Here is a 27,144-nt window from a genome sequence, read left to right as displayed (position 1 = left end):
GGCGGGGGGGAAGGGGAGCGTCGTGCGGGCCTTCTCCTTCGGGCGTTTGATCTTCCCTAACGCCCGTTGGGGGAAAGCGCGTAGSTCCGGAGAAGCAGTTCGCCCCCGTTGCGGCGGGCCCGCAGCGCGGAGGCGGGACTGCCCTTTCTCGCGCAAACTTGCGCGGTGCCAGGGCCTGGTGCTACCCATAGAGTAAACCCTGGTATGGGCCTGGTGGCGTGGAGCACCGCAAGGRTTCAGGGGTCTGCCTAAACGAGTTCGTAACTGAAACATCGTGAAAATGTCCAGAATGTTACTGAATAGTAAACTGAGGTGTTCCCTAATATGTTTGGCAAGATACCTGCTGTAGACGGTGTTCAAGGGTTTTAAATATATAATTCTTAACTGCTGTGCTTCTTTTCTCTTACGGTAGACGAAAACGAAGTAGAGAGACCAGAAGAGGAAAAGGCTAGGTGGGTATCTTGGCAACTGGAAATTCGGTAGTGTGGCCACACAAAAAGTTGCATTCATAACATTCTTTTTCCCAGCTGCTTGAAAGGCACCTGAATGCTTACGCTGATGCCTTTGAAAATCCCCTTAATGTAGTATACTTGATCTATACTAGACTGTTTTGTTTTTTTCTATAAAATGATTTTACCCAGGAGATTGAGGTACTTGAATATGAAAGTTATTTTAGGTTTTAATTGTAGAGAGATCAATATCTCTTTACAAAATGCCGACAGAACTTTTATTTCTGTGATTACTGTGCTTTGAAATCTCAGCCATGGATCAAAACTTCATTTGTGCTGACTGTTTTACAAATTAAGAATAAAAGACAGCTTGTTCCCAAAGAGTTTACAATTTAGTTATAAAAAGAATATAAGGAAGCAACAAGTACCAGCTAGTTTGATGTGTACTTTCCATAACACATCTGCTGGAATTCTCCTTTTTTATTTGATAGATAGTTTAGTAAGGGAGTCTTTGAAAGTAAGGCAGAAAAAGCTTTGGATGTGTTTAGGGGGACGTATTCAAGGCATTAGGGGCTGTATGAGAGACACCAGAAAGATGCTGCTTTGAAAATCTGCTGAGGTTGGTGTTGGTAGTTTGTATCAAGGACTGCCTAGAAGCAGGAGTCTGAATAGGACTGGGAGTTTTGGATACTGAAAAAGAGACATCTCAGATGTTGAGAAACTATGGAAATTGTTGATAGTTAAAAGTAAGTTAAATAAAAATGGGAAGGCAATGCAAGAATGGAGGTATTATTYTCCATAAACTCTTCCATTAGACTGCAGGGATTTTTCAGTCAGAGAACCCTTGTGCTAATAATCCTTGATGGACTTTTTGTCTGTAAGCTTGCTCAGCTGCTGTTTTCAACTGATTTCATCTCTTGAGGTGCACAGTATGTTGTAGCAGTAAGGACTTTCATCACTTGACTACGTAGGACATCAGTGTGAAGTTGGTTGCTAAATGCAATTATTTGATTCTAATTAGTTCTTGTAAGAAACGGTGGAAGTTTTTCTTATTTACCTTTTCCATGTCATTCATGTTTTTGTAGCCTTCTTTTACATTCGCTCAGAATTAACCTCTTTTCCAGGACAAAGAATTACAATTTATTTATTTGCTCCTCATTTTAGAAGTTGTTCCATATCAATTGATTCCTTGTGTTCAGTTACTTTTTTTTTTTTTTTTTTTTTTTGACCTGACACCTTTTGTCAATAGTGTCCTTTAAGAAAAGGATCTGCAGACACCTTGATGTTCTACTCTCTTCTGGTCAGTAGTGTCATGCAGTCTAGCTTGGCTGATGATCCCTGTTGTCTGCCTCGATAAGTAGTACTTAAGGACTAAAAGGGCAATGGATTGCAGCTTACGTTTCTTACAGGTTGTTTTTGGAATTCAGAAAGCATGGTGACAGTTACCCCCTTAAAAGCTACCATGTCTGGCCTCTCAGTTTCGGCATTCTTCGTATATGGATAACAWAAAGTTTTATTCCGGTTCTGTAGCTAGTCTGTTATTTTACTGGATCTTTGAATCATCAGTCTGCAAGAAAAATAAAACCTCAGTTATTCTCACTTTGTAACTTATGAGAAATTTCAGTTTGCTTTTGAAGGAGCAGGATCCAGGTATAATGCCTTGCTACTTGCAAGTATTTGGCAAACATCCGGTTAGTACGATCGCGTTAGTTAAATACTATTCTGCTAATGTAGAGTTATTTTCTTCCAGAAATTTTTTAATTGGAAGTAAACAAAAGATAGCTGAAACCTTGACTGTTCTCTGAAATAATACAGCAATACGTTTTCATTGTTAGCTGATATATATGCATAATAATATATGCATAAATAACTATTTTAACCTTTTCATGTTTGTTTTTGTTTAAGTGCCCCACCTCCACCTGGGAATGAAGAAGAAACTGCGGAAAATGGCGTAGTGAAAACGGTAGTTTTAAATGTATTTTTGAAGTACTATTTTAATGGTTTTACTGAGTAGTCGTAATTCAAATAAGATTTATAATTGAATTAATTTACATGTTAGTGTATGCTTTTTTTTTTTTCCTTACAGGTGTTTAACACTATCTATAGAAGCTSTGTAGAAACTATTAGATTCCAGCTGCAGTCCAGTTTTTCAAATTAGTTCTAGAAAATAAATATATAGTACTTCCAGTTTCTTTAGGGAAAAACTGATAGTTCAAACCTGCTATCTTATTCCAAAGATGTTCATTTAAAAGTGAAACTCTTCCATATTTTTCCATACTGATAAGAAAGGAAAATCTTTCGATTGCTTTTCTGTTTTGAGCATTATAAACAGTAAGCATTTGCAGAACTACGTGAAAAATACGGATCAAAGGTGAGTAACATATGCCTTTCAGAGGCAGCATACCAAACTTGTTTTGTAACTCTTCAGTAGTCAGTGGAATGATGAAGGAGAAAGGACCAAGAAATGAGATTTACAGATAATGTGTTGATAAAAGGCCTCAGCTTACTATAAATAGGAACAACTTAAGACTATTGTGAAAAAACTTGTAGTTTTATTTCAATGGGAAATTTATTAGTTCATATTTTGCAAGAATTCGCTTAGTGTTACCAAAACCAGTGTCATAATATATTTATGCAAATTGTAGGGCCTCCTCCCTCCAATGTTATTGTTATGTAAATGCGTCATTGTTATGTAAATTACATTTGTTGCTTTCATTTTGTCTTACCTGTTTCTGTTATGTAAGCTCATTGTTTTAAAATACTAATTATTGTTTTAAAATCTTTATTGTTACGTAAATTGTAGTCACGTGTCATAGCAAGCATGAACTGCACTCCAGCTTTTTCTCTTCTGTGCAACTGCTTATTTATGTCCAATTTRTGTACCAGGCAAGTTAGTAGAAACAGTAATAAGTAGGGGCTAGAGTTCATCTATGCTTCAATAACTATGGTCTACCTGGAAAGAATGAACTTGGCTTTAGTAGGTTCAGCCTCTTGCTGAAGGATTCAACAGGTGTGTGGATGAGAGTAATCTGGTTGATAAAGTTTACTCAAATTCCACAAAGGTCTTGATGATGTTCCTCGCCAAAGGATTTTRAGAAAATTAAGCAGCTGCAGGATGAGAGGCAGTATCCTGCATGGATAATTCACATCTGAAAGATAGAAAACAGAGGACAGAAGCAAAAGTTTAATTTTTGCAGAGAAACACCGCTGAAGGTGAACTTTCTTCACTGGAGTCTTGTGCTCAACTGTGCTGTTTAAAGTGTTTATAAATTACTTGGAAGAAAGGAAAGTTGTGGGAAGTTTTCTGCTGATGCAGAGTTATTCAAGACAGTGAAGACGAGGACTATCTGTGAAGAACTGACTGGTTAATAAATGTTTTTTGAAATTCAGTGTAGAAAAAAGGGAAGTGGTGTTCATGGGAAGAACAACAGCTTTACATATAAAATGATGATCTCTGAGCTGATCAGTCACTTAGGAAGGAGGGAGACACTACGATATATAGAAAAATCCTTGGAAATGTCGGTTCAGTGCTTTTTTGGAGTCTAAAAGGCAGTCAAATCTTAGGACTCATAAGGAAACAAATGGAGAACAAATCAGAAGATGAGATTGTGCCACTTCACAAATTCATGGTTTGGTCACACCCCAGATGCTGTGTGCAGATCTGTTCCCTTCACCTCATAAAGGGTTTACTTCAAGTGAAAGAAGTTCAGAGAAGGGCCACGAGGATAATCAAAGTGGCTTCCCTACAAGGAATGGCTGAGTAGGCAAGGATTTCTCAGCATGGAAAAGAGACATATGTAGAATATGATAGAGGTTAACAAAACCATGTATGGAGAGAGTAAAACGGGATTGACTGCCCCTCCAGTATGAGAACTGGGATTATCCAGATAAACTAGAAGGAGCCAGAGTAAAAACAAATAAAAGAAGAGGTTGGATCTTCAGGCAGTAGGAAGTGCAGTGGAGTTCCTTGCCAAAGATAACGTGGCAGCTACAAGTTTAAAGAGCTGTTGAGAAATACTAAGTAGACAAACCACTACTGACGCGGGAAATGCCCTGAGCTGATAATAGTCAATAACTGAAAGAGACAAATATCATGTGTTTGCCCTGTTTTTTCTCTTCCCTTTGGTGTCAGGGTGTGAACAAAATACTAGGCTAGATGAACTCGTGGTATAAGTGATATGTCTGTTTTTATTTACCAGCAAGCTTGAAAGTTTTGGGTAATTGGGCGGAACTACCAGTGTCTAATGCGCTCTTCTGTCTGTTTTACAGTTAACCAACTTACTTAAGTCTCAGGCATTACATATAAAGATTATGTTATGAATTGAATAGATAATCGGAAGAGCAGTATGCATCTACAACAGAAACAAGGTTATTTGAATTGCTGTGGATGTGTAATTGATGAAGACAAGAAGCTAGTCTCACGTATCATTTAGGTTCTTTCCAAAGTGAGGTGGTAACAAGGGTGCTAGCATATATGAGTTAGCTAAAAGGAAGAAGCTATTAAGCAGTGGAAACCATTTTACGCTTGTTTAGAAAATGTCATGTTTCAGAAACAGCACCTTACTATTAAAGATACTATTACCATTTTGACCCAGATGTTTCTAATATTTACAGCATTTCAGTAGATGAGCCTAACTTTTCTGTTAATGCCACTCAGTTCTGAGCTATGAGAAAATAAGAATTTTTTCCCGTCAAAGATTTCTAGAATGTGCAATTTTGTCTGGAATATTTTTATAGTGTAGGTAAGTGACTGCTTTTTGTCTGAGCAATGACTTTTCTTTTTTTTTCTTTTTTGCAGAAGGTGACAGAGACTGAGGATGACAGTGATAGTGATAGTGATGATGATGAAGATGACGTTCAAGTCACCATAGGGGATATTAAAACGGGAGCTCCACAGTATGGGTAAGTTATTTGCAAGCATTAACTGAGGGAACAGGATTACATTTAGAGATTAATTCTGACTTTTTAGTATTTGTCACTAAATTGTATACATAAATTATTTTCCATATAGGAATTATTTTTATCAATTTCACAAAGTATTTTTAATGACATAGTAACTTTAAAAAAACGGACAAGGAAATGAAGAGCTCCTTGAGTTCTTGATGAGGCTGTATATGTTGTAGGAGTTACACTTTGTTCTCAGATTTTGAGAAATAATTGTGTTGAAGGAGAATGGTTTTTTTTATTACAGAATTGCTGTTAGATAGTATTTTTAGGGTCATTTTTGACAGTGATATTTGTGTTGCAAATTGTAGAGTGGCAAGCACAGATAACATTAAAAACATTTGTCCTATYTGTAGTGAATACAATACTAATAAGTACGTAGTTCCTAACGCTGTTCTCCCGATAGTTTCTTTTTCACTTAATGCTTCTGAAGAGCATTGATTTCACTAAAAATCATGAAATTCAAGTTTTCATTACATGGAAGTTTTRTGAGGCAGGTTGCTTATTTGTGCTGGTAATCCTAATATTTTTATGCTTATAAAAATGGAGTGTACCGGGGCTTCAYTCTATATAGGCTGCAGGTAGCTCTGACTTGTGTATGTTACTGTATTTTTAACTTTAGAATTCATTGCTATGTAAACAGTGAACATGAAACAATGAAATAATTCATTTTTGAAACATAAATAATATTTTTAAAATTACAGTATGTCRTATCCTAAAGTAACTGTGCAAAAGAACATAATATCAAAAGGTGACAATTCTTCAAGTTCCGTGTTTTTCTGCTTTCAACAGCTTGCAAGCAGTGTTGCATGTGGTGGTGTAGGCAGTCAACTCAAATTTTGTGACAGTAAAGTAGACGTTTAGACTAATACATTTGCTGCTGCTCTTTCCGTGAATACAGAAAAGAATAAGCAACTAGTTAATTAGAGTAGAAAGTTTTGTGTTGAAATGGTTGTTCTTTKGAAAAATCTTTTTTTCTGAGCAAATTATACAGGAAGTTTATGGAAGGACAGACTTCTAAAATAACCTTAACATTGCTGTTCATTTTAACTTCAATTTAACAAATTCCTATATAGGATTAAATGATTTTTCTTGTAGTTGTTGATCACTTTTTTAAAATGATAATTTTTTTTAAAAAAAAAACTTATGTACAAATACAATTTGGCAGATCATAAGGGTAAATGTTTTGTGTCAGTTTTGTATTACTGTACAGATCCGAATGAAAAATAGAACTGCATGTGGGGTAGTACTGTAAACTGTACACTGCCTTCTAGTTATGTGGTAATCTCATTTTGTAATTTTTAAAGTAGCTAAATCAGCTTAGTGCCTTGATTTCTGATTACATTTTTATAAGCAAAGCGCTCTGTCCAATTTGGGTTGTCACTGTGTGTTCTTTTAGGAGGTGAAAYGTGTGTTCAGTTTGTTGGGGCCTGTTGTGTGATGGGACAAGATAGATTCCTCTTCTTTCTCTGCCCCCAGTTGGACAAAAGGATAGGTGCTTGCTAAAATTGTACTGAAACACACAGACTTTCAGTCATTTTAGAGGAATGCTTGTATTTTCCACATACATACAGAWTAAATGAAGTAACTATAAAAACAGAAAAGATACATAAAAAAAACCCCAAGAAAGTAGAAAAGGTTTACTATCTAAACTCTTTCTTTTTCATTTTGTTTTTACCCTATTCCCCACACTGTCATTTGTATCCCTAAATGAACTTCGTTTTTCCTTTCTTTCTTCTTCTGGTTCTGTCCACTCTTGTTTCTATCAAGGCCTTTATCCTTTCAACTCAGGAAGAGTGACTGGGACTTGCTTCACAACTGTTTATTAGTTGGAGAAGTTGCTACTGAGCATGGAAAGGTACACTCTCTTGCTCCTAGGCTGATCTCTTTTACAGTGTTACCAGCTTGGAAAGCTAGAGATTCAAGATGGTGATTGAGCCTAGGTCCAGTTTGTTTCTGGGTCTAGCTAACTCTTGTTTTGTTAAGTTTTGCTTTTTCTTTTGTCTTACTCTCTAATTCAATTATGTTAATTTCTTTAAGCTATGGAACGGCCCCTGTGAATCTCAATATTAAGACGGGAGGGCGAGTTTATGGATCTTCTGGTAAGAAAATTTATGTGGTAATATTAGTAAAAATGCAAAAAAAAAAAAAATCAGTAATCTGATAACCCACATCTATGCGTGTTTACATAGTCTGTATTTTTTAGTTATAGGGTGTTTACAAAATGTTTTGGTGTGATGACAGCAAACTAGACAAATGTAAAATTACTACTGCTATAAAACTGTTCAATGTTTATTGCATTATTTCTGTTAAAGCGTCTAAAACTTGGGTCCATATACGTATCTTTTTTTTTTTCCTTTTTTTTTTTGTCTTCAGCGGCATGGTTGCCAGAGAGTGGATGGTTTGGGGGTTTTTGTGTTGTTGTTTTTTGTTTTAATTTAAGCTTATAAGGTCGGGGAAAATGTGTAGTCTTGCAGGTACATAACCTCTTTTTTCAGGTCACTTATTGCTGTCATTTAAGGTAAAAGTAATTATATGCAGATGTTTATGCAGTCTTTATTTCCTGACAATTTCATTTGCATGTCATCAGTGATTAATGGCATAAATATTAATCTGATGACATTTATCAGGATTGATGTTTGTCCMGGATATCATGATGTTTTGTTACTGTCCATCTGTAAAATGTCTACCTTAAATTATCTGGAAAAGCAACAATAGAGAGAGTTATAGATACTCGTGGCATTATAATTCTGGAGTTCAATTCTAGAGTTCTACAGATTCATAAAATCAAGTTGTGACATGCATGTTTTTAGTAATACATAAAATCAGGGTTCAAGATAGGAGTACTAGATCGCACCTAAATGTGCGTGAGATTCATTTTGAATGGGCTGTTAATGAGTGARTTGTTTAAACAGTCATCTGTCTCCTACGTTTTCTTGTTTAAATGTTAYCTGTAAAGCCTTGAATGGAAAGTGATTTTGACTCTTAGGGGCCATTAGAGGTCCTAAAAATGTTGGAAAAAGTAAAATGCAGTGAACAGCAGATAGACAACTCTGATTTTCTGGCAGGGAGCAGTAGGAGAAGCTTCATAATTCACCAACAATTAAATGATTCTTTGAATGTGCCAGAGGCTCAATTCTTATGTTGACTTCTTAGGTAAATCTGTGCACAGGGACTTATAGTACTGAGGATGCAATAAAAGCTGAAAAAGAGCAAGCTATATGGTCTGCATTTTTCTGTCAAAGGTTTGTGTTTAAGAGGAGGAGATAGATATTATGGTGTTTTTTCTTTTATATGTTTAATTGTTTTGGATGAAGAAAATAATTTTGCCTTTCAAAACTTCTTACAAAATCTATTTTTTCCCCAAATGTTTTGCAACTATTAAAACTCATTTTAATAGAGACAAAGTTCTAACTTTCTAACTTATCTTCATAGGGGYGAAAGTTAAAGGAGTGGATCTAGATGCGCCAGGGAGTATTAATGGTGTTCCACTTCTGGAAGTAGATTTAGATTCTTTTGAAGATAAACCTTGGAGAAAGCCAGGTAATGCTCTGATTAACATTAACCTACCAAATGCTTAWCAGTTATTTTAATAATAATTCCCAGCTACCACGTGTAAAAGTTATCTACCTTGTAGATGGAAGATACTGTACAATGTTACTTACAGAAACAGGTAAGTTACATGATGCCTTTGTCTTGTGCCACAGAGTGTGTAGGTATGYCACATTTCTTAGTCTACATTGCACACACAAATCTCAGCAAAAGCAATTGCCAGACTTGCCCTACTTAAATTCACGTTTTTTCCTGTACTCAGCTTGGAAAACTGTATTTTTGTGGAGGTTATTGCCATTGATCTGTGCCATATGACAGAGGATAAACCAGAAAGGAAAGTAGTCTAGCCTGCTCAAGTGGTTTGGCCAGACTTGTTGTGGCAGCTTTTTTTTCATTAGCAGTACCTCTTGTTGCTCTATGTAGTTTGTTACAGTGTTTGTATATTGCTTTGGTAATGCAAATAGTGATGGGGAGGAGAAAAGCCTTTTAATAGTTGGTGTTTGGACTGTTTACTATTTGAAATATATACTGTGCATTTGAGTATTTCTAGTATCTCTAGTAGTAAAAGTACTCAGTGGTATCATGTGAAACTATGAAGAGTTAAGTGCAGAACAAGCAAAAAGGACTGGTTCTTCATTGTACAAGTAACAAAGTTATGGAACTTATAAAGATACAAGGATTGTAATATCCTAAGCTATTCTGTAGGTGACTGCTTTTAATCCCTGAGACGGGATGCTAGACATGACGTATTTTCTCACTCAGTGTGAGTATTCATCTGGTCTGAGCTATGAACACTGCATATTGTCTGATACGAGACTTCATATATTTCAGCAGTGCATCTTTTAGGTCAATAGCTGATCTGATCTAATACTAAAATAGAAAATATAAAAACAGAAAAAATGATCTTTGTAACATCCTAAAAACTTGTGCTTTTCTTTTTAAAGGGGCTGACCTTTCTGATTATTTCAACTATGGGTTCAATGAAGATACCTGGAAAGCTTACTGTGAAAAACAAAAGAGAATACGAATGGGTCTTGAAATTTTACCAGTTACCTCAACCACAAATAAAATTACGGTAATTAATACAACTTCTGTGATATTCTGTGTGCTTTTTCCCCTATAAGCTGCTTGTGTGTCATAAGCTTGTTCAGTGCATTTTTTAGAGTTTGCACCTGACTCCCCTCAACCCTCCCCCAACCCAAGCCCAGAATGTTCCTGTGTTGCTTCACTGGCAATTTGTGTGAATAGTGTCACAGACTAGCTACAGCTAGATTGTATCTATACGGTTACTCAGAATGTGGCCCATCAATTAAGATTTGTATGGTATCTTAATGGGCAATGTGTTATTTAACTTAGGCCGAAGACAATGCTATGGAAGTAACACCAAGTGCAGAGATTCTCGATGGCAGATACCATCTTTTTAAGGTGAATTTTAGTAAACTTTTGTTGGTTGCTCTCATTTTTGTCGAGTATTGCTTCCCATACCACCACAGACTGATAGAAGAACAGTTGAAATGGACGTAGCCATTATTTCAGACTCTCATCTTACATCAGTGACTTTCTGTGTATGTCACAAAATGCTGATTAAAAAGTGTTGCTTTGTCTGTCATCCTTCTGCAAGCATGTGAGTTAGTGGCCTGGTGTACTAACAAATTTCTAAGTGAAACTAATTTTGCTTTATGTGATGGTTTATTTTTAGTTGTAGTGCATTTGTTTGTGCAGAATTTGTGCAGATGTGCTGGGGAAGCTTTCGTAGATTAAGGCATGTTTGTTTTTCCTGTGGCCTTTGTAGCTCTTGCATTTTGTTTTGTAACACTTACCCTTGGCAACTCTGAGATGTGAAAATCAATCTTTAATTTTTTCACTGTCTATTTGGGATTAGATGGCAATAAATCAAGTATATATATTTTTTTCATTAGGAATATTGATTTGCACAAAGCAGAAAAATCTGTATGACAGCTTTAGAGTTGAATTTTGTTTTCAACCTCTCATTTTTTAAAATTACTCTGTTGTTTGATACTGAAGTTGAATTTAAAATACAAGGGTTATTTATTTTGCCTATTTTCAATATATTGTCAGTTTTGTTCTTGAATTCTCATTAAACCAGCTCAGAACTATTTGTGGCTTTCTTCTGTATGCTTCTGTAACAGAAGAGTCAGTTGTAGCCAGGTATTTTTGGTATGATTTGTTTCCTTTTATTATGCTACTTGAGGGGGTATCCAGTAGTATTTACTTTCTTTTCTTTGACTTAGCAAGAACAGAAGTTCCCAGGGCTTTTTTCCTTCCTGATTTTCCACAGTAATAGTGTTAATGAGATGTTGGACAGTGAAATTTATGATTTTCCCTTTGTAGCTGGTCACTATCAGCTCAAACTTTTTGAACTRTTTTCCTGAAGGTAGAAGGATAAGTATTCCAAACCGATACTTCCCCCTTTTTAGTCTTTTGTTGACTCTGGCAGAGGTGATGAGAATCCAGTGATCAATCAGTACAGATTCTTATGTTTTTGAAAGTAAATTTGTCACCTTTTTTATGAATGAAGGGGAGGAGTATACATGTAATTKGTTTATTTTATACTTTTGTTAATGAATTTCTCAGCTCTTCTGAAATACTAAAAGTCATATGTCATTTATGTGTATGTTTAGATGAGTCTTCTATGATTGGCAAGAACTTGCTTTTGTCTCCTCTGTTTTTCAGTTACTTATTAATCAATTGAGGTTTTACAGATTTTTCAGATAAATCCTTAAAATCCTCTTCTTCTTCRTATTAAATATTTTTCAAACTTCTTGAAATTTAATTTTTAAGAACTCTTAACTAGTTACTCGCAGCTGTTCTTTTATGGATGTGGGAAAGAGATGTGTATGATTATTGGTGAGATTCTGCAAAAGCTTAATAGTTAACTTACCTATAGGAATCTGTGAGAGCAGAGCCTATATGATGTTATACCATTATTAAGCTGGCTAGATTCCTATATACTAATTTGCATGTATTGCTAATTATGAAACTCTTTGTTACCTAAAATCCCTGATATCCAAATATGCGAGTTAAATAAATGGAAATTGCTTTTATGATTTTAGAAATTTTTTTTTGTGTAGTTAAAACACTGTTCCTCTTCAGTTTGAAATGCTGGGATTTGAGCTGTCTTACTGACCACTGCGTTTCTGGCTATTCACCTGAAAATATTTTGATTTTTTTTTTCCCCGTTGCTGCTGTTTCTACTTGGGATGATGCTTTTTTGGAAATATGCTTTGAAGAGTGCTATGTTGCTATATGAATAGTACAGTCAGAGAGTCTTTAAAAACCTGAGTCAGTTCTGATTTGTTTTTAATACTAAACCATGTAAGTAGTTTTTCCTGCATATATAGTGTGCTGCTGAAATCGAGCAGTATTTGAAATATTTGCAGCAAAGGTCTTGCATAGCTTTAGTAATGCGTCTCTGGAATTCTARAGTGCTTCAGAATCTGCCTTAAGTTTTTGAAGTCTCTAATCTGAACTAATGAAAAAGTTTTCATAATCCAGACTGTGTTGACTGTTCCTGGTATGACTTAAAAATTAAGTGGTTAATTGATCTTATGGTCAATAAGAGAATGTGTTAATTTTCTTGTTTTGTGGTTTGTTGGGTAGCAGACTTGTTAGACATCTTTAAATCTAATTAAAWTTTAACTTTCTGCTCTGGCTATGTGCTGTGTTGAGTGTTTGGAGTTACAATACTTTTGAGGTTAAACTAATGATAAAACATTATTTTGAAGGTACAGCAGGGCAGAACTGGAAATCTGGAGAAAGAATTGGCAGTGCAGTCGACCAAAGCTGATTTCACATCTCCTCCTGCCTTATTCAAATCAGGAATTCCAACAAACAGGTCAGTTAGACAGTTGTAACTTAAGACCAAACATTTTTTTATACTGTTACCTCTATGTATTTGAAGTTCATGATTTCCATGGGAAAGAGTAGACCATATTTCTGTAATAGGTAGAACTGAGAGGAAGCATGATTCTAATCATTTTTAGTCTTCAGTCACCTTTACGCGTGAATGCTGTGCTATTTTCTTGCTTCTTTATAGAAGAGAAAGTAGGAAGGAGGAGGAGAAAAAACAACAGGCTCAAATCATAAGGCAGCTATAACTATATATATATATGTGTGTGTATATATATGTATATAACATATATATATATATATATATATATATAAAAAAAAATATAGGTGTTGATGCATAAAAGCGTGTTATCTGTTTAGAATTGCATGGGCCAACAAAACGTCTGTAGCTAGTGTATCCTACTTTGTAGATGTGCGCGTTAGTTAACACACCTTATCAATTAAATAAAACTGAAGCAGATAGTTACAATTTCAGCAATCCAAAGGATTCCAGCAAGGTAGCTTTTACTTTTCCACGTTTGAATATTTTACTGTACTTTCTTTGAAATGGGTAGAATGACTTCCCTGCCAGTGTCTCTTCACCTCACTCCCTCAGCCCCAGACTTTTAACAACTTCTGTGCTTTATTTCTAAGCTTTTTGAGACCCTACATTTGTCTTAGAATGAGTCCATGCTTCTRCTTTAGTCTAGTTAACAAGTGATTGTGCTTAACAGTTTTACTTTTGTGAAAATCAAAAAAGATTCCGTTATAGATTGTGACAAGGGAAGTATAGCAGGTTGCCTGCTTTCATCACCAACAGTTTAAGATTTGTATCTATGATTTGTTTTTTTGTGCTTCATTTCTAATTATCTCTGACAACTCACAGGCACCTCACATTCATTTATTGCGTCCTTTAAGAGTCTTTAACACCCAAATACATTTCTCTTGGAAAAAAAACTTGCGCTGGTATTTTTCTTTTCTGACATGCCTAGGTAATTTCCTCATAATGGCCTAAATTCCTTTCTTAGCTGTCAGATTATAATGTGTTTTTAGTAGATTTTAGTTCTACTTGCCTTTTTTTTTGTCTAAGACATAATACAAATCTTCTAAACTTTTTTCCAATCCTCTAATTTTTATTTTTGTTTTCTGAATTGCTTCTAGTTGTCATTCTGGTAACAGAGTTCTCAAAATCCAAACTACTGCTCACAGGGTAATAATTCAAAATCTGTGTTTAGAACAGATAAAATTTCATAGAATTTATAGAATTTCAGTTCTGCATACGTCTTGTTATTGGACAGGGAAGTTTTAAAATACTTTAGAAAGGAATTAATGACTGAGGTATTAAAATGTAGTTCAGCTTAAGGTTGTAGATAAAAGTGGATTTCATAGATTTGTATATGTAGTGAGAATAAGGTCAAACCTGTGCACAGTACAAGCTTTAGCTACGATAAGTATCTCTTACCATGTCTCTTTACTTCCTACTTTTTTTTTCCTCTGCGTGAAGYTAGCAATCTTAAGTATAAGTGACCATCTTTTGACTTCTAGAAGTACAAAGTATAAAGGTGGTTAATTGGAGGATTTTTCCTGAGAAACTTGAGATTTTTTAATTCTCTGCATGGACTTCCCCAGTTTTTGCTATCTTAAAGAATGGGAGGCCAAATCAATTTGTTCTGTTGCATAGATGAAGAGGAAAAAAACTGATACATATCCAGTTGTACCACTTGAGAGTTTTGGTGGTTGTTATAGATTATTTTCTATACATTTATTGTGAATATTGTAGTTACAGGTTGTTAAAATAGCAAGGCTAACTTTGTTCCTTATTTAGTATCTGCTCTTTTGGATGCACTAGCTTAACATAAGTTCTTGTGTAAAGGAGAAAGGTATTTCCACTGGGCTGTGAGAAGAGATTCTGAAAGAAAAATGTGCATTGAGAAGGCTGAGCTTAGTTCAGTAAATACTTCTTCACTGTGTGTTACGTGCTTCTAGTTAAATGATATCTCCAGAATGCAGCTAGTTTCTTCCGTATGTGAAAAACTTACTACTAATTTCTTCATAACCAGTCAGTATTTTATGGGACTTTATTTTTTCTTCTTTACCTAAACAGATCTTTTTAGCTAGGTAGAGATTTTTCAGCAATCCAACTCTTTGAAAATTTAAAACAATTACTTTTATGCTGTGAGGCATTTGCCATAGCATTATTGCTGTGAAATTGTTAGGAACATTTTTCATGTAGCTGTGGACTTCTCTGTTTCTCGCAGCAGTTGATATATTCAGTAGAAGGGAGGGAAAACTGAGGCAGGTGGGTATAGTGGCATTGGTGTGGGGGTTGGTGAGGAGAGGAACTCAAAGAGCAGGAAAGATAGAGGCACAAGAAAAGAAAGACCTAGACAATTTATCTCACCAGAAACAGCGCCTCTTCTCAGTCACAGACAAGCACTGCCTCCAGAAAAGCCAGTTCAGGCATCGGAAAGTGGCAGGAGCGATATAGGAGGGCCGAATCACCCGAATTAAGGTAAGAAAAAAAAAATGAGGGCATGATCCTAATTAAGCATTTTAATTCCTCATTTACTAGTCAGGACTGCCACATCACTTCCTGGATAATTTTACACATAGATATTGCAGCACATATTTCCCTTTAATTGGAAGTCTGAGAACAGATAGTATTTTTTTGCCTTTTTTGTTTGAAAGCAAGCACTAAAATAATTTTGCACATAATTTGAGCACAGTAGATACTTCTGTATGATGTCCTGCCAGTTAAAAATTCTTCTCCACGAAATAAGTAAGTTCTCTGAGGTGGAACAAGAATACTGCTCATTAGGAATATGGAGACTTTAGCTTAGGAGATAGAAACTTAATTATTGCTCATATGGCAAATTCAGATCTTAAATTATTTTGAAMAAATATCACATATATCATAACAAAATCTGAATTTCTGTGTTAAGATTTGTTTACTTTTTAGTTACATCCATCAGTAAGCAGTAACGGAGCTCAGCAAAGTTGAGGATGTCCTCAAGAGGAGGATGACAAAGCGTAAAGATGCAAAAGCAAGAAAAGTAGGAATATAGGAACATTTTAAATAGACATTTCTAAAGAATATTATAATTCTGTGATTTTTAGTTTGGYGGTCTAGTGAATAAATGTGGCATCTGGTAGTTAGGCTTTTTATGAGAATCTGTTTTTCAGAAAACAGGTCGTTGTTCATATTCTTGTAGTGGAGAGTGATTTCTACAGTTACAAATTTGGAATGTAATTGATTTTATTTTATTTTTTCCCCTCTGCTCTGTAGAACCTAGATTTAAATTGAGCTTGCCRTGTGAGATAACTTTTTGAATTCATCTCCATGGAGGGTAGTTTCTGTAGTGTGAATAGCTTAGAAATAAGCATTCTGTAATTAGAGCAAAATCATTCACTGAGTTGCTGGAATGCTCCTTTCAAGCTGTACGCTGTACAAACTCTGCTCTGGGTTCACATGCATCCCACACATGCAGTACATTTGGGGGTATCCATTGGGAATGCATCTGTATCCCAGATACCCTCAGTGTATAAAGGACAAGCCAAGCCCTCTCCTTCCCTTGCAGACAGCRCTGAGACAGAAACATAGTAATGTCTGTTTTATTTCCAAACACTAGAGAATGATGGTGGGGCTGGAGTGTCTTTGAAATTTCCCCGTGCACTAACTTGCTATGACTTAATTCAGATTTGTCTCTTATAAAACTGCTGAATTGTCAAATATTGGACACTTAGATGCCTCTTTTGCTTTAGCGAAAGTTATATTTTGTACAGAGATACCATCTGGTGCTCCATTTGCAAGAGAACGTATGCCTTTCTTTCAATCTCAAACTCTTCTGATAGAGGATGTAATGAAATCCTTATTGCATTCTCAGGAAAAAAGAGAATTTGTTGACTTCAAGGCTTGACTGCAAGTTCCTGGACTCATCCCTCATTGAAGAAATTGAATTTTTCGGCATCTGTTCAGAACAGTAATTGAGATACTATTATAAAACATGATAAGTAATTAGAGTAGTAGAGGTTTTTTTCCTGGATTTAGGCTGTTAGATTCTAGAGGTCCAAATTTTTAGGATGGGATGTTAGACAGAAGATTATCTCTGGAAAATCTAATTGATTCTTGATGGTCTAGTGCCTACTGTGTCTTTTTCAGGCTGCGTTGGACTCGAGGTATTTGAGCAATTGGGGTCAGAGCTATCAGTCTGGCAGAACTTGGTGCTGGTCCCACCTTCCAGCTCTCCTTGCTCTTTATATTACTGTGGTTGGTAGTCTACCAGACCAAAAAAAAAAAAATGGGAACTCGTCATCTAGAGTTGAGTTCTAGAAAAACTAGAAGTCTGTTTTCTTTCCCTTGGGTTTCTCTTGTGAAATTTCCTGAAAGGTTTTCCCAGTCGTTCTTTCATTTTTGTTATATATCTTGCTATTGGTAAATATTACCACTTTCCTCCACGATTGTTTCCTTTATTGGAATAACACAGATGCACGTCTTGTTTTCTGATCTGTTAATAAGGTAATTTTATACTTCATTCTCTCATGCAGTTGACCTAAATGAATCCTACTTTTTAACCTTTTTCAAGAAACTGTGGACCTTAGAGCAGGCAGATTTTGTTTGATCTATATCAAAATAGTAGAGTTACAACTTCTCTATAAAGCTAGGTTTCTAGGTTTCATCTGTTTTGGGGCTGCAAACAGGAAAGTTCCCTACTTTCGATTCTTTCCGTCTTCAAATTATACTTCCAGTGTCACAGATACCAGGTTTTAGTTTTAATAGTTGCCATTCAGATCCTTGTGACATAATTTTCTGTTCTGCCACCTGGAATCCTATTCTATTTTCAATACGTTCATGTGTTTGACTTATTGAAGATTTTGAGAGCTTGATTATACTTTAAATTTGAGTAGTTCTACCTAGTATTTTCCCATGGAATGCCATCAYGTGTTCACTCTATGTAGCATTATTCAGCCATGATAAGGGAAAAAAATAATCCAGAAAAGTTAATTTTAGAGATTTGGTTAATGATATTGCAGTTGACTATGTAGCAAAGATCTCAGATGCTCTTTGGGACTTAGACACCTCTCTTAACAGTCTATGTGAGTACATGCATGGGGGTTAGGAATTTTATAGTAGGAATACCCAATCTGACAAGCATAAGCTTAATAGATTCACTGATGTAGAAGCAAAAGCATAATGCATTCAGACTTGAAATTTACCCATTAACTCCAGCATAGGCTAGAATAACTTGCCAGGTATTGTGAATGTTATAATTGAAAATTTAAATTCTAGATTGTGTTTTTCTAAATAGCTTGCCATTCTTCAAWTCAAAATTAACTGAATTAAGCTGTATGCACCTTCAGATAACAGTCGTCTAGACAAGAGGGTTCAGTCTAGAGTATATTAGTAAATGTTCACAGGTTTCCTGACTCGCTTGCTTTCTGAACTACTMCTGGTTTCTTTTTTGTTCCTTGAGCTCTTCTTAGTTTCACTTACTTGTATTTTAATAATTGTTAGTAAAGTATTGCTTTTCTATAGTGTAGTTCTTGTATTCCATTTTCTTTGGTTTGATTCCTATAATCTATATATACTTCATTAACTTTTTTTGTAGTAATTGTTACAATTACCTATTTTAGTAAGAATTATGGTACTTTTCTGGCAACTATTTCCCATAAGAATGACAAGAAGAGATGGCCAAAAATTCTTGAGTTTCTTTCTGTAGCTTTATCACTTTGTAAAGATATAATGAGGACAAGGTGGTGCTTGCTCTGAGCCAGAAAGTGGGTATAAGGTCTTTGGACTCATGCTATGAAGGGGAAAATGAAGTTACAGTGTGAAGCGTTTTCACATGTTTATTGGCATCCCYAATGGAATGGGATTGCTGTAATCACTTCAGTCTTTCTGTGTAGTGCATTCATAGGAAATCTTGCCTTTCCCTTACTACAAATCGATGTTTTTTTCTTTTAGAATGTGGGAACAAAAATGTAGGTAGGCTCTCTGAAATAGAAATAACAGCCCTTCATGATGCTTAATCTTCCTTGCTTTACTGGAGCATTATATTTTGTGGGAATGCTTTTGAAGAGGGCCTTAAAACAAGACAGTGAAACAGATTGTTAGAAAAAAATAYGCGTATTGGACAGAATTAAAGCTGTGATGAAAGTAATCAGAATCATTTTATGAATAGATAAATAAAAGCCTGTTTTCAACAATTTTCCTATCTTAATTATTTTACATCATAGTTTTTGAAATAACGAATAACAGCTCTGAGTCTGTACTTGCAACTCTCGTCTGTCTGATGTAGGCAGTGTGTTTTCTCTGGGGCTATAAGGAGAGTATGCCGTATTTCATTCAGGTGTGAGAATCTGAACAAGCTTAGTGCCAGTGAGAAAATGAAGTTGGTAATATAAGATTATAAAGCAGATTATGAAACTTTGCTCTGATTAGTTCTTTGCTATGGAGACCTCAATAAAAAATTACAGCTTGTTGCCTCAACTTGAGGAAAGAAGAGGGATCCTTGTGTATATATATTAAAAAAAAAAAAGAGAGAGAGAGAAAGAATTATTAAAGAATTCGTAGTGTTATAACATGGTACAGATTTTTAACATGTTTATATTTACATAGGAATACAATATTTTTCACAACAGCACATAAAGCCACAAGGCATTTTGAGTTGAATATTCTCTGTGGTTCAGTTCGTGTCACATTAGCAACAATACAGTATGAATAGAAAGAGTCCACAAAAAAACAAACAAACAAATAATGTATGTTATACACTTCWGTATGAGGTGAGATGTAGACTAGTCTCTCTGAGAAGAGATACAACAGAGGTCAGCAGTAATCCAAGAATATTTTGGTGCTAGAGAAAAGGGAATGCTTCTTCATTATTTTCCTTAACATGGGGACTGTAGGTCAGCAAATGAGATTGGCAGGCAAAAAACAGATGAAACAGGTGAGGAGAGGTACTTTTACATAGAACACGTTACCAAAATTCATCATAGAAGGTAAAATTATGTACAAGTGTCTTCAAAAAGGATCAGACATGTTAATATTCATCAGGGTTATTAAATAGAGGAAGTCCCTAAATGTTTGATGGGCAGAAACTGGGAGGGAAAGACTGTGTGTATGTGTCACTTCTTTTCGTTGTCTTTCCATGAAAATCTTGTTACTAGCTATTCTTAAGAAAGTTTACTGGGCTAGATAGACCTTTGGTCTGATCTATTATAGTTGTTTTTAATTTACATTACATTCTTATATTGCCTGATTGGGTTGTAACGGAATCTGAGGTGAGTCTTTTTTCTATTCTACTGTTAGTTTTGTTTAGCTGTACAGATGTTTTGGAGCTGTTTGAGAGGTATTTCATGCTTTGGGTATGGAGGATTAGAAGTATGAGTGGCTGGTCAAAGATCCTCTGAGTTGGAGGCAAGGTATTAATCTAAGAAGAGAATCAATTTCTAGTAGTTTCAAGTACTTTGGTTGGTATTAAGACTGTATATTCCAAGTTGGTAAGGATGATGGGTGATTTGTTCAATATGTGCTGCAATATCTATAGTATGCACATTGACATTGGCTGACATGTATTTGTCTCCTCACTTACCTTGTCCTCTTTCATTCTTCCATGGAGTCTTCCAGTGTGGTTTCTGCAATTTTAAATTTGTATTTAATGGTTAGTATAACTATTTCACTATTTATATTTTTGTAGAAGTCCCATTTAATATATCCTWTTAAAGCTTATTGGTAAACTCATTGTATTATTCCTTATGTTTGCTTTCATCAATTGCAAAAATGTAGATTTACTTTCTTTAAGGGGATGAAAACAGAATGTGGAAACAGTCACCCTTCATCCTCCACAAATCTTTACTGCTGCTTTGTTTAGTTCTACACACTTGGTGTATTTCAGGAAATTTATTGTGTTTAATGTTCTTCAGCAACTTTGTGGTTTTATCTTTATACAGGAGAAAGAGCTTATAGACTTACATTACTGTGTGTGCCACAGATTTTTTTAATGCTGCTTGTTACTGATTCTGCTTTGTCCTGTGTTACAGGCGATTATCTGGCACGATAGATGTGATTGGACAGACCATCACTATCAGCAGGGTGGAAGGAAGGCGGCGTGCTAATGAAAACAGCAACATACAGGTTTTATATGCAGATTTACACACTGTCTTTGACTAATAGGCTTTTTTTTCCTTTCACCTTAACTTCTGATTAAAACACTGTAATGTGTGTGAGTGAGAAATATAGAAGAAGATTTAATTTCAGGAAGAAAGTTGTGACAGTTAAATAAATTAGACGAAATAGTTGATGAGTTTTCAAAAGATACATATTTTGGTGCACTGCTTACTGAAAGGAAATGATCAATAGTACAGGCTTACAACCTAGGAGACAGTACTGGCTCTACTAGACAAAGATAGATACTTAAACTGAATAGCCTTTCATCTCTTACCTCAGCTGGACAGTAATGCTGAAAATGAAAATGTCTTCACTCGTGGTTTAAGAATGCATTAAAAAAATCTTGAAGGAATCAATAGTTGATAGTACATTTTTTATAAAGTTGCATTACTTTGCCATAAATTACAAGATTAATCTTTATGGCCTTCGTCTTTATGGTACTTGGAAGAAAAAACTAACACATTAAGGTTGAATGTAATCTTTCTTTTCTGACATATCTATGGAGAAGAATTACAGTTGCTTGGTGCTCTTACTGCATTTCCATGCCAATTTAGGTTAAGAGTAAACCATGAAGATCGTAATTGAAGTGTTTGTAGTTAAAACATTGCAGCGTGTTTTTTTTTTTTTTTTCCAACTGAGCTTCTCAGTGTTTAATCAAGTAATTCAGATTATTTGGATTTTTCATGTTTTCCATACTTTTTTTTATTTTTTAAAAAGATATTTTACTTTACATATAAATCTAAGATAGTGTTTTAGTCTGTATTCAGCTGGCCTATATTCCCTATAAAATCTTGTGTTTGTTGTTTCTTACTGGCTGTTCCTGGGCCCTTAAAGGTACCTAGGGAGTACACACTGAAAATAGGGATGTAGGTGTAACTTACAGTATCTGAATATGGCTCTTTAGGTGCATAAGTAATGCTTTCCTGATATAATAACTGGAAAGAGAGGAAACCTATGTTCTACCCTTTTTACATAGCAATTGTAACTATAGTTTGATATTTTACAGGTTCTTTCAGAACGATCTAATCCTGAAGTAGACAATTTTACCAAGCCACCTCCATTTTTCCCTCCAGGAGCTCCACCTACCCACCTTCCACCACCTCCTTTCCTCCCACCCCCTCCAACTGTCAGTACTGCTCCACCTCTGATTCCCCCACCAGGTAAATGTCCTGTATTATGCAGAATATGGGAAATGAGAGAGTGGTGTTTGATTGTGAATTCAAGAAATATATTCCTTGCACATTTGACTATATGGGTAGAATTTCAGAATTTTCTGTTCCGGTATTTTCGTAAGTATATCTGGATGGCAGAAACAGCAACTTCTGTCTTTGCTTTCTCAGTGAGAAYAGTCACAATTAGTAAATAATTACCTAAAGACTAAGTGTCAAGTCTCATGCCCTTGAAAATATCTGAAGTGAGAAGCTGCTTTTTGTGATTCAACTACTGTTAATGCTGTTGGGAGGTACATGTTAACAAACTATKCCAAAGTTTGCACTAAGAAAGTTGGTATACTATGAATTTGTGCTGAATTTAGATTCTTTGGTGTGTAAGGTCCAGGCACCAACTGAGGCTTTAATTCTGCCTTCACCTCGAAGTGTGTGCAAGTTCTCAAATTGCATTTGTGCTGCAGCCTTTCGGTCAGATCTTACTAGCACCTGCTGTTTTGATCCAGCTTCCTGTACCTGTGAAGCTTAGAGGAATCAAAGCTCTTGGAGGCTTGTTCTCATTGTTCAGTCTGGTTTGAAGTTTACCCATATTTATTAAAAAGGGGCAGTGTCCTCGACATTTGTACAAATAGTGCAGTTACGTGAGTGTTACCATCTTAAAGAATTAGATTAAAAAGGAGCGATGAAGGAATGAAAGAGAACGGTCAGTGAGAAACGGAAACAGATGCAGAAACTTTGAGGAGTATCAGAGTAGGAAAACAGAAGACTTAATTATATAAGAGACTTTTTTCTTGCCTTGCTCTGAAATCTTTTCTGTTTGCATAGGCAATCTTTTAAAAGTATCTGTTAATACTCTTACCTACGAACAAGGAAGTGACATTATTCCTTCAGTGCAGTGCCTTTCGGTGGGCCTTTACAGTTTAAATCTTCTCAGGGAAGAAGTTTCTTCCATTGCAGTTGATTTTAAAACTATCTGCTCCTGCTGGCCAGCAAACTCTGGCTTTCATCAGTGGCCATCATGCACAAAATGGTGCAGCCTCGCAAAGAGAAGCAGAAGAGATCTAAAAATTAAATCATTCCATGCTCTCTTCCAAGTTTATGTGCATAAATGTAAAAATAGGGTATCTATAGAGAGAATGTGGTACTGCTCGGGCACTTAACTGAAGTTTCTTTACTGTTTGGGGGGCAGGAAGGAGGCGGACTTAACACCAGAGTTAACTATGGTTTTAAACTGTATTAAAATGTTTCTGATAAAATGATGTATGCAGTATATTGCAATTTGTTAGAAAGTAGTTACTATCTTGATTATAGCTTTGTTAGAGATCTATGTTGTRTATTATTAAAAGCCTGACAGAATTTTCCTCCCACGAACACGCTTAGTGCAGTGATGTCATTTAGGTGTATTGCAATGTTCTTAGGAAACTCCTCACCTGTTGAGCTTAAGGGTGGAAAAAAAATGCACATGTGTTAAAGATCTAGCAAGCAGGTTTGGCTTTAGTCTTGTGACTTGCAGACAGGTTTATGACATACACTTGTCCAGAAAGTCTCCTTCAACATCCTTCCGTGCTTCAAGTAGATTTGAAAATAAYGATTAAGAGCTGTGGATTTGGTTTCTTCAGACCTGTGTTTTAATTGTGCTGTTGCCAGCTCTTTATCTTCAAAGCTATTCCTAAAATAGAATCTGCCATCCCTCCTAGGTTCATTGGAGGGGAAGGAAAAAAACCCACTGTTACGCAGTATTAAATTGGGACTACTTGCCAGAAAATTTAARTATTCCAAATATAAAACATCCTCCAAAAGCCCCTTTGAAAAAGGATCCTGCTTTGAAGTTTTGTCTCTTGTTCTGAATTCATTCACTCTTGTGATTCAGATCTTTTTAGAGGAATGAGTTCTGGAATTATTCAGAGGGCCAAACGCAGCAAACTCTGAAATACTACTAGGAAATCACTGTAATTGGTTATAGTAAAACTGTGGTGTTCTTTGTTTTTTTACTATGTTGCAGTAACTTAAGTCTAAAGAGTAGTGTGGATGCTTCTGTTTTACAGACTTTAAAAGTTGTTTCATGTATTTTGGTTTAAGAACATAGTTTAAACGTAACACGTATTTGTGATACTTAAAAAAAAAAAAAAAAAAAAAGGATACTCTGAAGCATTAAACTTCTGTTGTATAGTTTTGGGAAGTTTATGTATAGTTTTGGGAAGTTTAACTATGTAGACCTTTTATTAAGATACTAGGACTTAGCTAGTGATCATACATCCATACATCTGCTGAGGCTCAGCAGTCTATATACTTCTTAGCTTATGATAAATGAGAGATAATTTGACTCAGCTTAGCCTGTGATGAAAGAAGTTTTTACACCAAGCTGAGTTATATTACATTGCAAGGGGCTATTACACAGTTCAGCTAACTTCTGGTATGTTAAGCTACAGCAACTTAGTTTCACTCTTTGCTCACAAGGATAGCACATGTGGTGTTGCTTCCCTTTAGGAAAATCTACTTGATATTTGGTAAATATTCACCAGTCTTGAGTTAAGTAGGTATACAGTGTCCTCAAAGCGATTCTGAGCACATTATGTGGAGTGTAAATAAGTCACAGTAAAATGCTGCACTAGTGCCRTTTGGATTGCTTTTGATATACCAGTCAGAATATTTCAGTTTAGGCTGGGTGTACCTTCGTAGCACTGTGGTGCGTCCTAGAGACAGAATCTRTACTAAATTGTCTCCTTGGACTGATTATCAAATTTAGTGTATACATTCTAAGGAATGAATCAGTTTTGTTTTGCTTTTCCCTCACTCAGAAGTAATTGGCTGATGATGTCGTACTTCAGATACTTTTTTTTATGCACTAGGTTAATAAGCCTTTAATTAGATTCGTAACAATTAAGCCATCTCTGAAAGGAAATTAAACCTGTATCTGCAGAGTGGAGGGTCTGCTGATAGTGAGGTAGAGTGGCAAGTTATTTCTAAGAGAAGTGGTACTGGGCCCTTCATAATCATTAGAACAAGGAAAGATTGGAGGGAAGGGAAGATTTTGATTTGCCGTAAAATCATGATTTCTATTCAGTGGTGATTTGTAGTGTCTAGTAGGGCTGTTATTTTTAGTTCCAGAGTTTAAGTACTCCTTGGAAGAAGATGCTTCAAGTTTTTCTTCTTGATAATGAGGCMTGAGAGGGATCAGAGATGGAGTGATTTTTGCAAGTCTCTTGGCTGTTACCACTCTGTCAGCCTACTCTTCCAGCTTGTCTGTTTGCTGCTGTCATACTTGAGTTAATGCAGAGTGGGGCTTTTTTGACTATGTTGAGGAGGAAGACAAGCTGCTTGTGAGTTTGTTGGTATAAAAGATTACCTTTTAGTTACCTACATCAGAAATTGCAAGGTTCACTTACTGAAATAGGCATAAATGGGACAAATGTCAAACTACTCATCATTTCTTCAGGCCTTTCATATTTTTAAAATGTAAATATATAATGTTCTAGAAGATAATGGTTGGAGTATTGTGAAAAATTAAAATAAACTATTACTCACTTGTAAGTACAATTTCTAAGGCAGATCTTGCTTGTTCTTTCTTTTTTTTTAATGATCAGGGAATTGTCTGTAAATCTTCTCTTGTATTGGTATAATGTTATCTTTTCAGCAGAAAGCCATACCTCATTGGTAAGGTTTGGTTGTAGGACACTGAAGTTCAATTAAGCAAAATACTCACCTATATAGAGTACTGCATATGATTTTCATATGATTTTTCAAACTATAGTTTTTAAGTTGCATGCCTAACATTGCAACACTTAAATCCATTTTGATATGCCACAGAAAAGTATCTCATCTTTCAAATGAGATAACTTCTGTAATTCTCCTTTTCTCAGTGGAAGAAATTGGAATTGCACTCTCAGCTGAATTTTAGGGATTTGAGTTTGAATATTCTGTGCTTAGTACTCCTTGATTCTGTAGCCTGCAAAATCTTTTCTTTTGCTTCTGTTGAAGAAGGGGAAAACTTCCATGAGTTTTGAGAGGAGTAACCTGTGTGGTTARTAAGCATAATTGTCAAGCTCTATGAAGGTATTTGGGCTCTTCTGTTCAGATGCATAAATGCCACTAAAATGTATGGGAAGTTAAGCAGGCTATCTTGTGTATCTTGGTCTTAAACCTGCTCCAGAGCACCTTGGAGGGTTTTGTTGGCTTCGTTGCATTTCATTTCAGAGCTCACTTACATAAAGTACTTGAATCTGATACAGTAATGGTAGCTGAGGGATGTTTTTAAGGAGTTTGAGGGAGTTTACCATAAGTGATTAAAACTGCTGACCTGAAAGTAAAGTTTCTTCTTCTGCTTGAAAAATGAGCAAAGAAGAAAGCCAACAGAGTTAGAATGATTTTTGGATGTGTTTGCAGTAAAGGATGTGCCCTTCTTAATTTTTTGCAAGAGAATGGGGTCCTGAGCTTTTTTTGCCTCCAAATAGCAATTGAATGATTAATTACAGTATGGTGTAGCATTTAGGGAAAAATCTGTAATGCTTCTTTTTGCCAGCATACTTTGTCCATGTGGACTTAGTATTTCTTATACTAAGCCTTAAAAGGTCAGAGGTCAATTATATTTCTTTTCACCTAGTAATGGAATTTAAGATAAACCGAATATATTCAATAGTATGTTATTTTCATTCTTAATGCTTAACATCTTAGGGTTATGGATTTACTTCTAATCTTGAGACCAGGAATCATTCTTTGTCATTTTTGTTTCTAATGAAATAAGATTCTGAAGGATTGGAACTTGAAAAAAAAGCCAGATATCACAGGGCTTGCATAGAATCTTAACAGCTGGGAGTACTGTGTGTTCTTAATCTGGAGATACAATAAGTTACTATTTTTCTTGATTTTATATGTTGTGATACCTTAATACGATTTTAGAAACTATAGATAACAGGCACAAATATTTATTATAACTGATACATTATTTGTTGTCTTTTTAGGTATACCAATAACAGTACCACCACCAGGTAAACCTAGCTAGATTTTTCTTTTTCTTTTCTTT

At 35.5% G+C, this 27,144-nt stretch overlaps 1 protein-coding gene across 1 annotated transcript in view; it reads left to right on the top strand.

Annotated features, from left to right (window-relative positions):
- The window catches only part of FIP1L1 (factor interacting with PAPOLA and CPSF1), a 44,142-nt gene that overhangs the window by 1,164 nt on the left and 15,834 nt on the right, over positions 1-27,144 (top strand). Inside the window, exons 3-14 of the mRNA XM_085322828.1 lie at positions 413-452; positions 2,355-2,412; positions 5,248-5,351; positions 7,434-7,495; positions 8,829-8,936; positions 9,890-10,020; positions 10,302-10,370; positions 12,692-12,801; positions 15,199-15,306; positions 20,832-20,925; positions 21,965-22,118; positions 27,083-27,109. Coding sequence (XP_085178954.1) covers positions 413-452; positions 2,355-2,412; positions 5,248-5,351; positions 7,434-7,495; positions 8,829-8,936; positions 9,890-10,020; positions 10,302-10,370; positions 12,692-12,801; positions 15,199-15,306; positions 20,832-20,925; positions 21,965-22,118; positions 27,083-27,109 — 1,065 coding nt within the window. The remainder of the gene's footprint in view (positions 1-412; positions 453-2,354; positions 2,413-5,247; positions 5,352-7,433; positions 7,496-8,828; positions 8,937-9,889; positions 10,021-10,301; positions 10,371-12,691; positions 12,802-15,198; positions 15,307-20,831; positions 20,926-21,964; positions 22,119-27,082; positions 27,110-27,144) is intronic.

This window comes from Rhea americana, unplaced genomic scaffold, assembly GCF_003343005.1.
Source record: "Rhea americana isolate MKP2758 unplaced genomic scaffold, rheAme1 scaffold_8, whole genome shotgun sequence".
Taxonomy (NCBI): domain Eukaryota; kingdom Metazoa; phylum Chordata; class Aves; order Rheiformes; family Rheidae; genus Rhea; species Rhea americana.
Note: the sequence above shows the minus strand (reverse complement) of the source record. Positions and strands in the feature narration are given on the sequence as shown.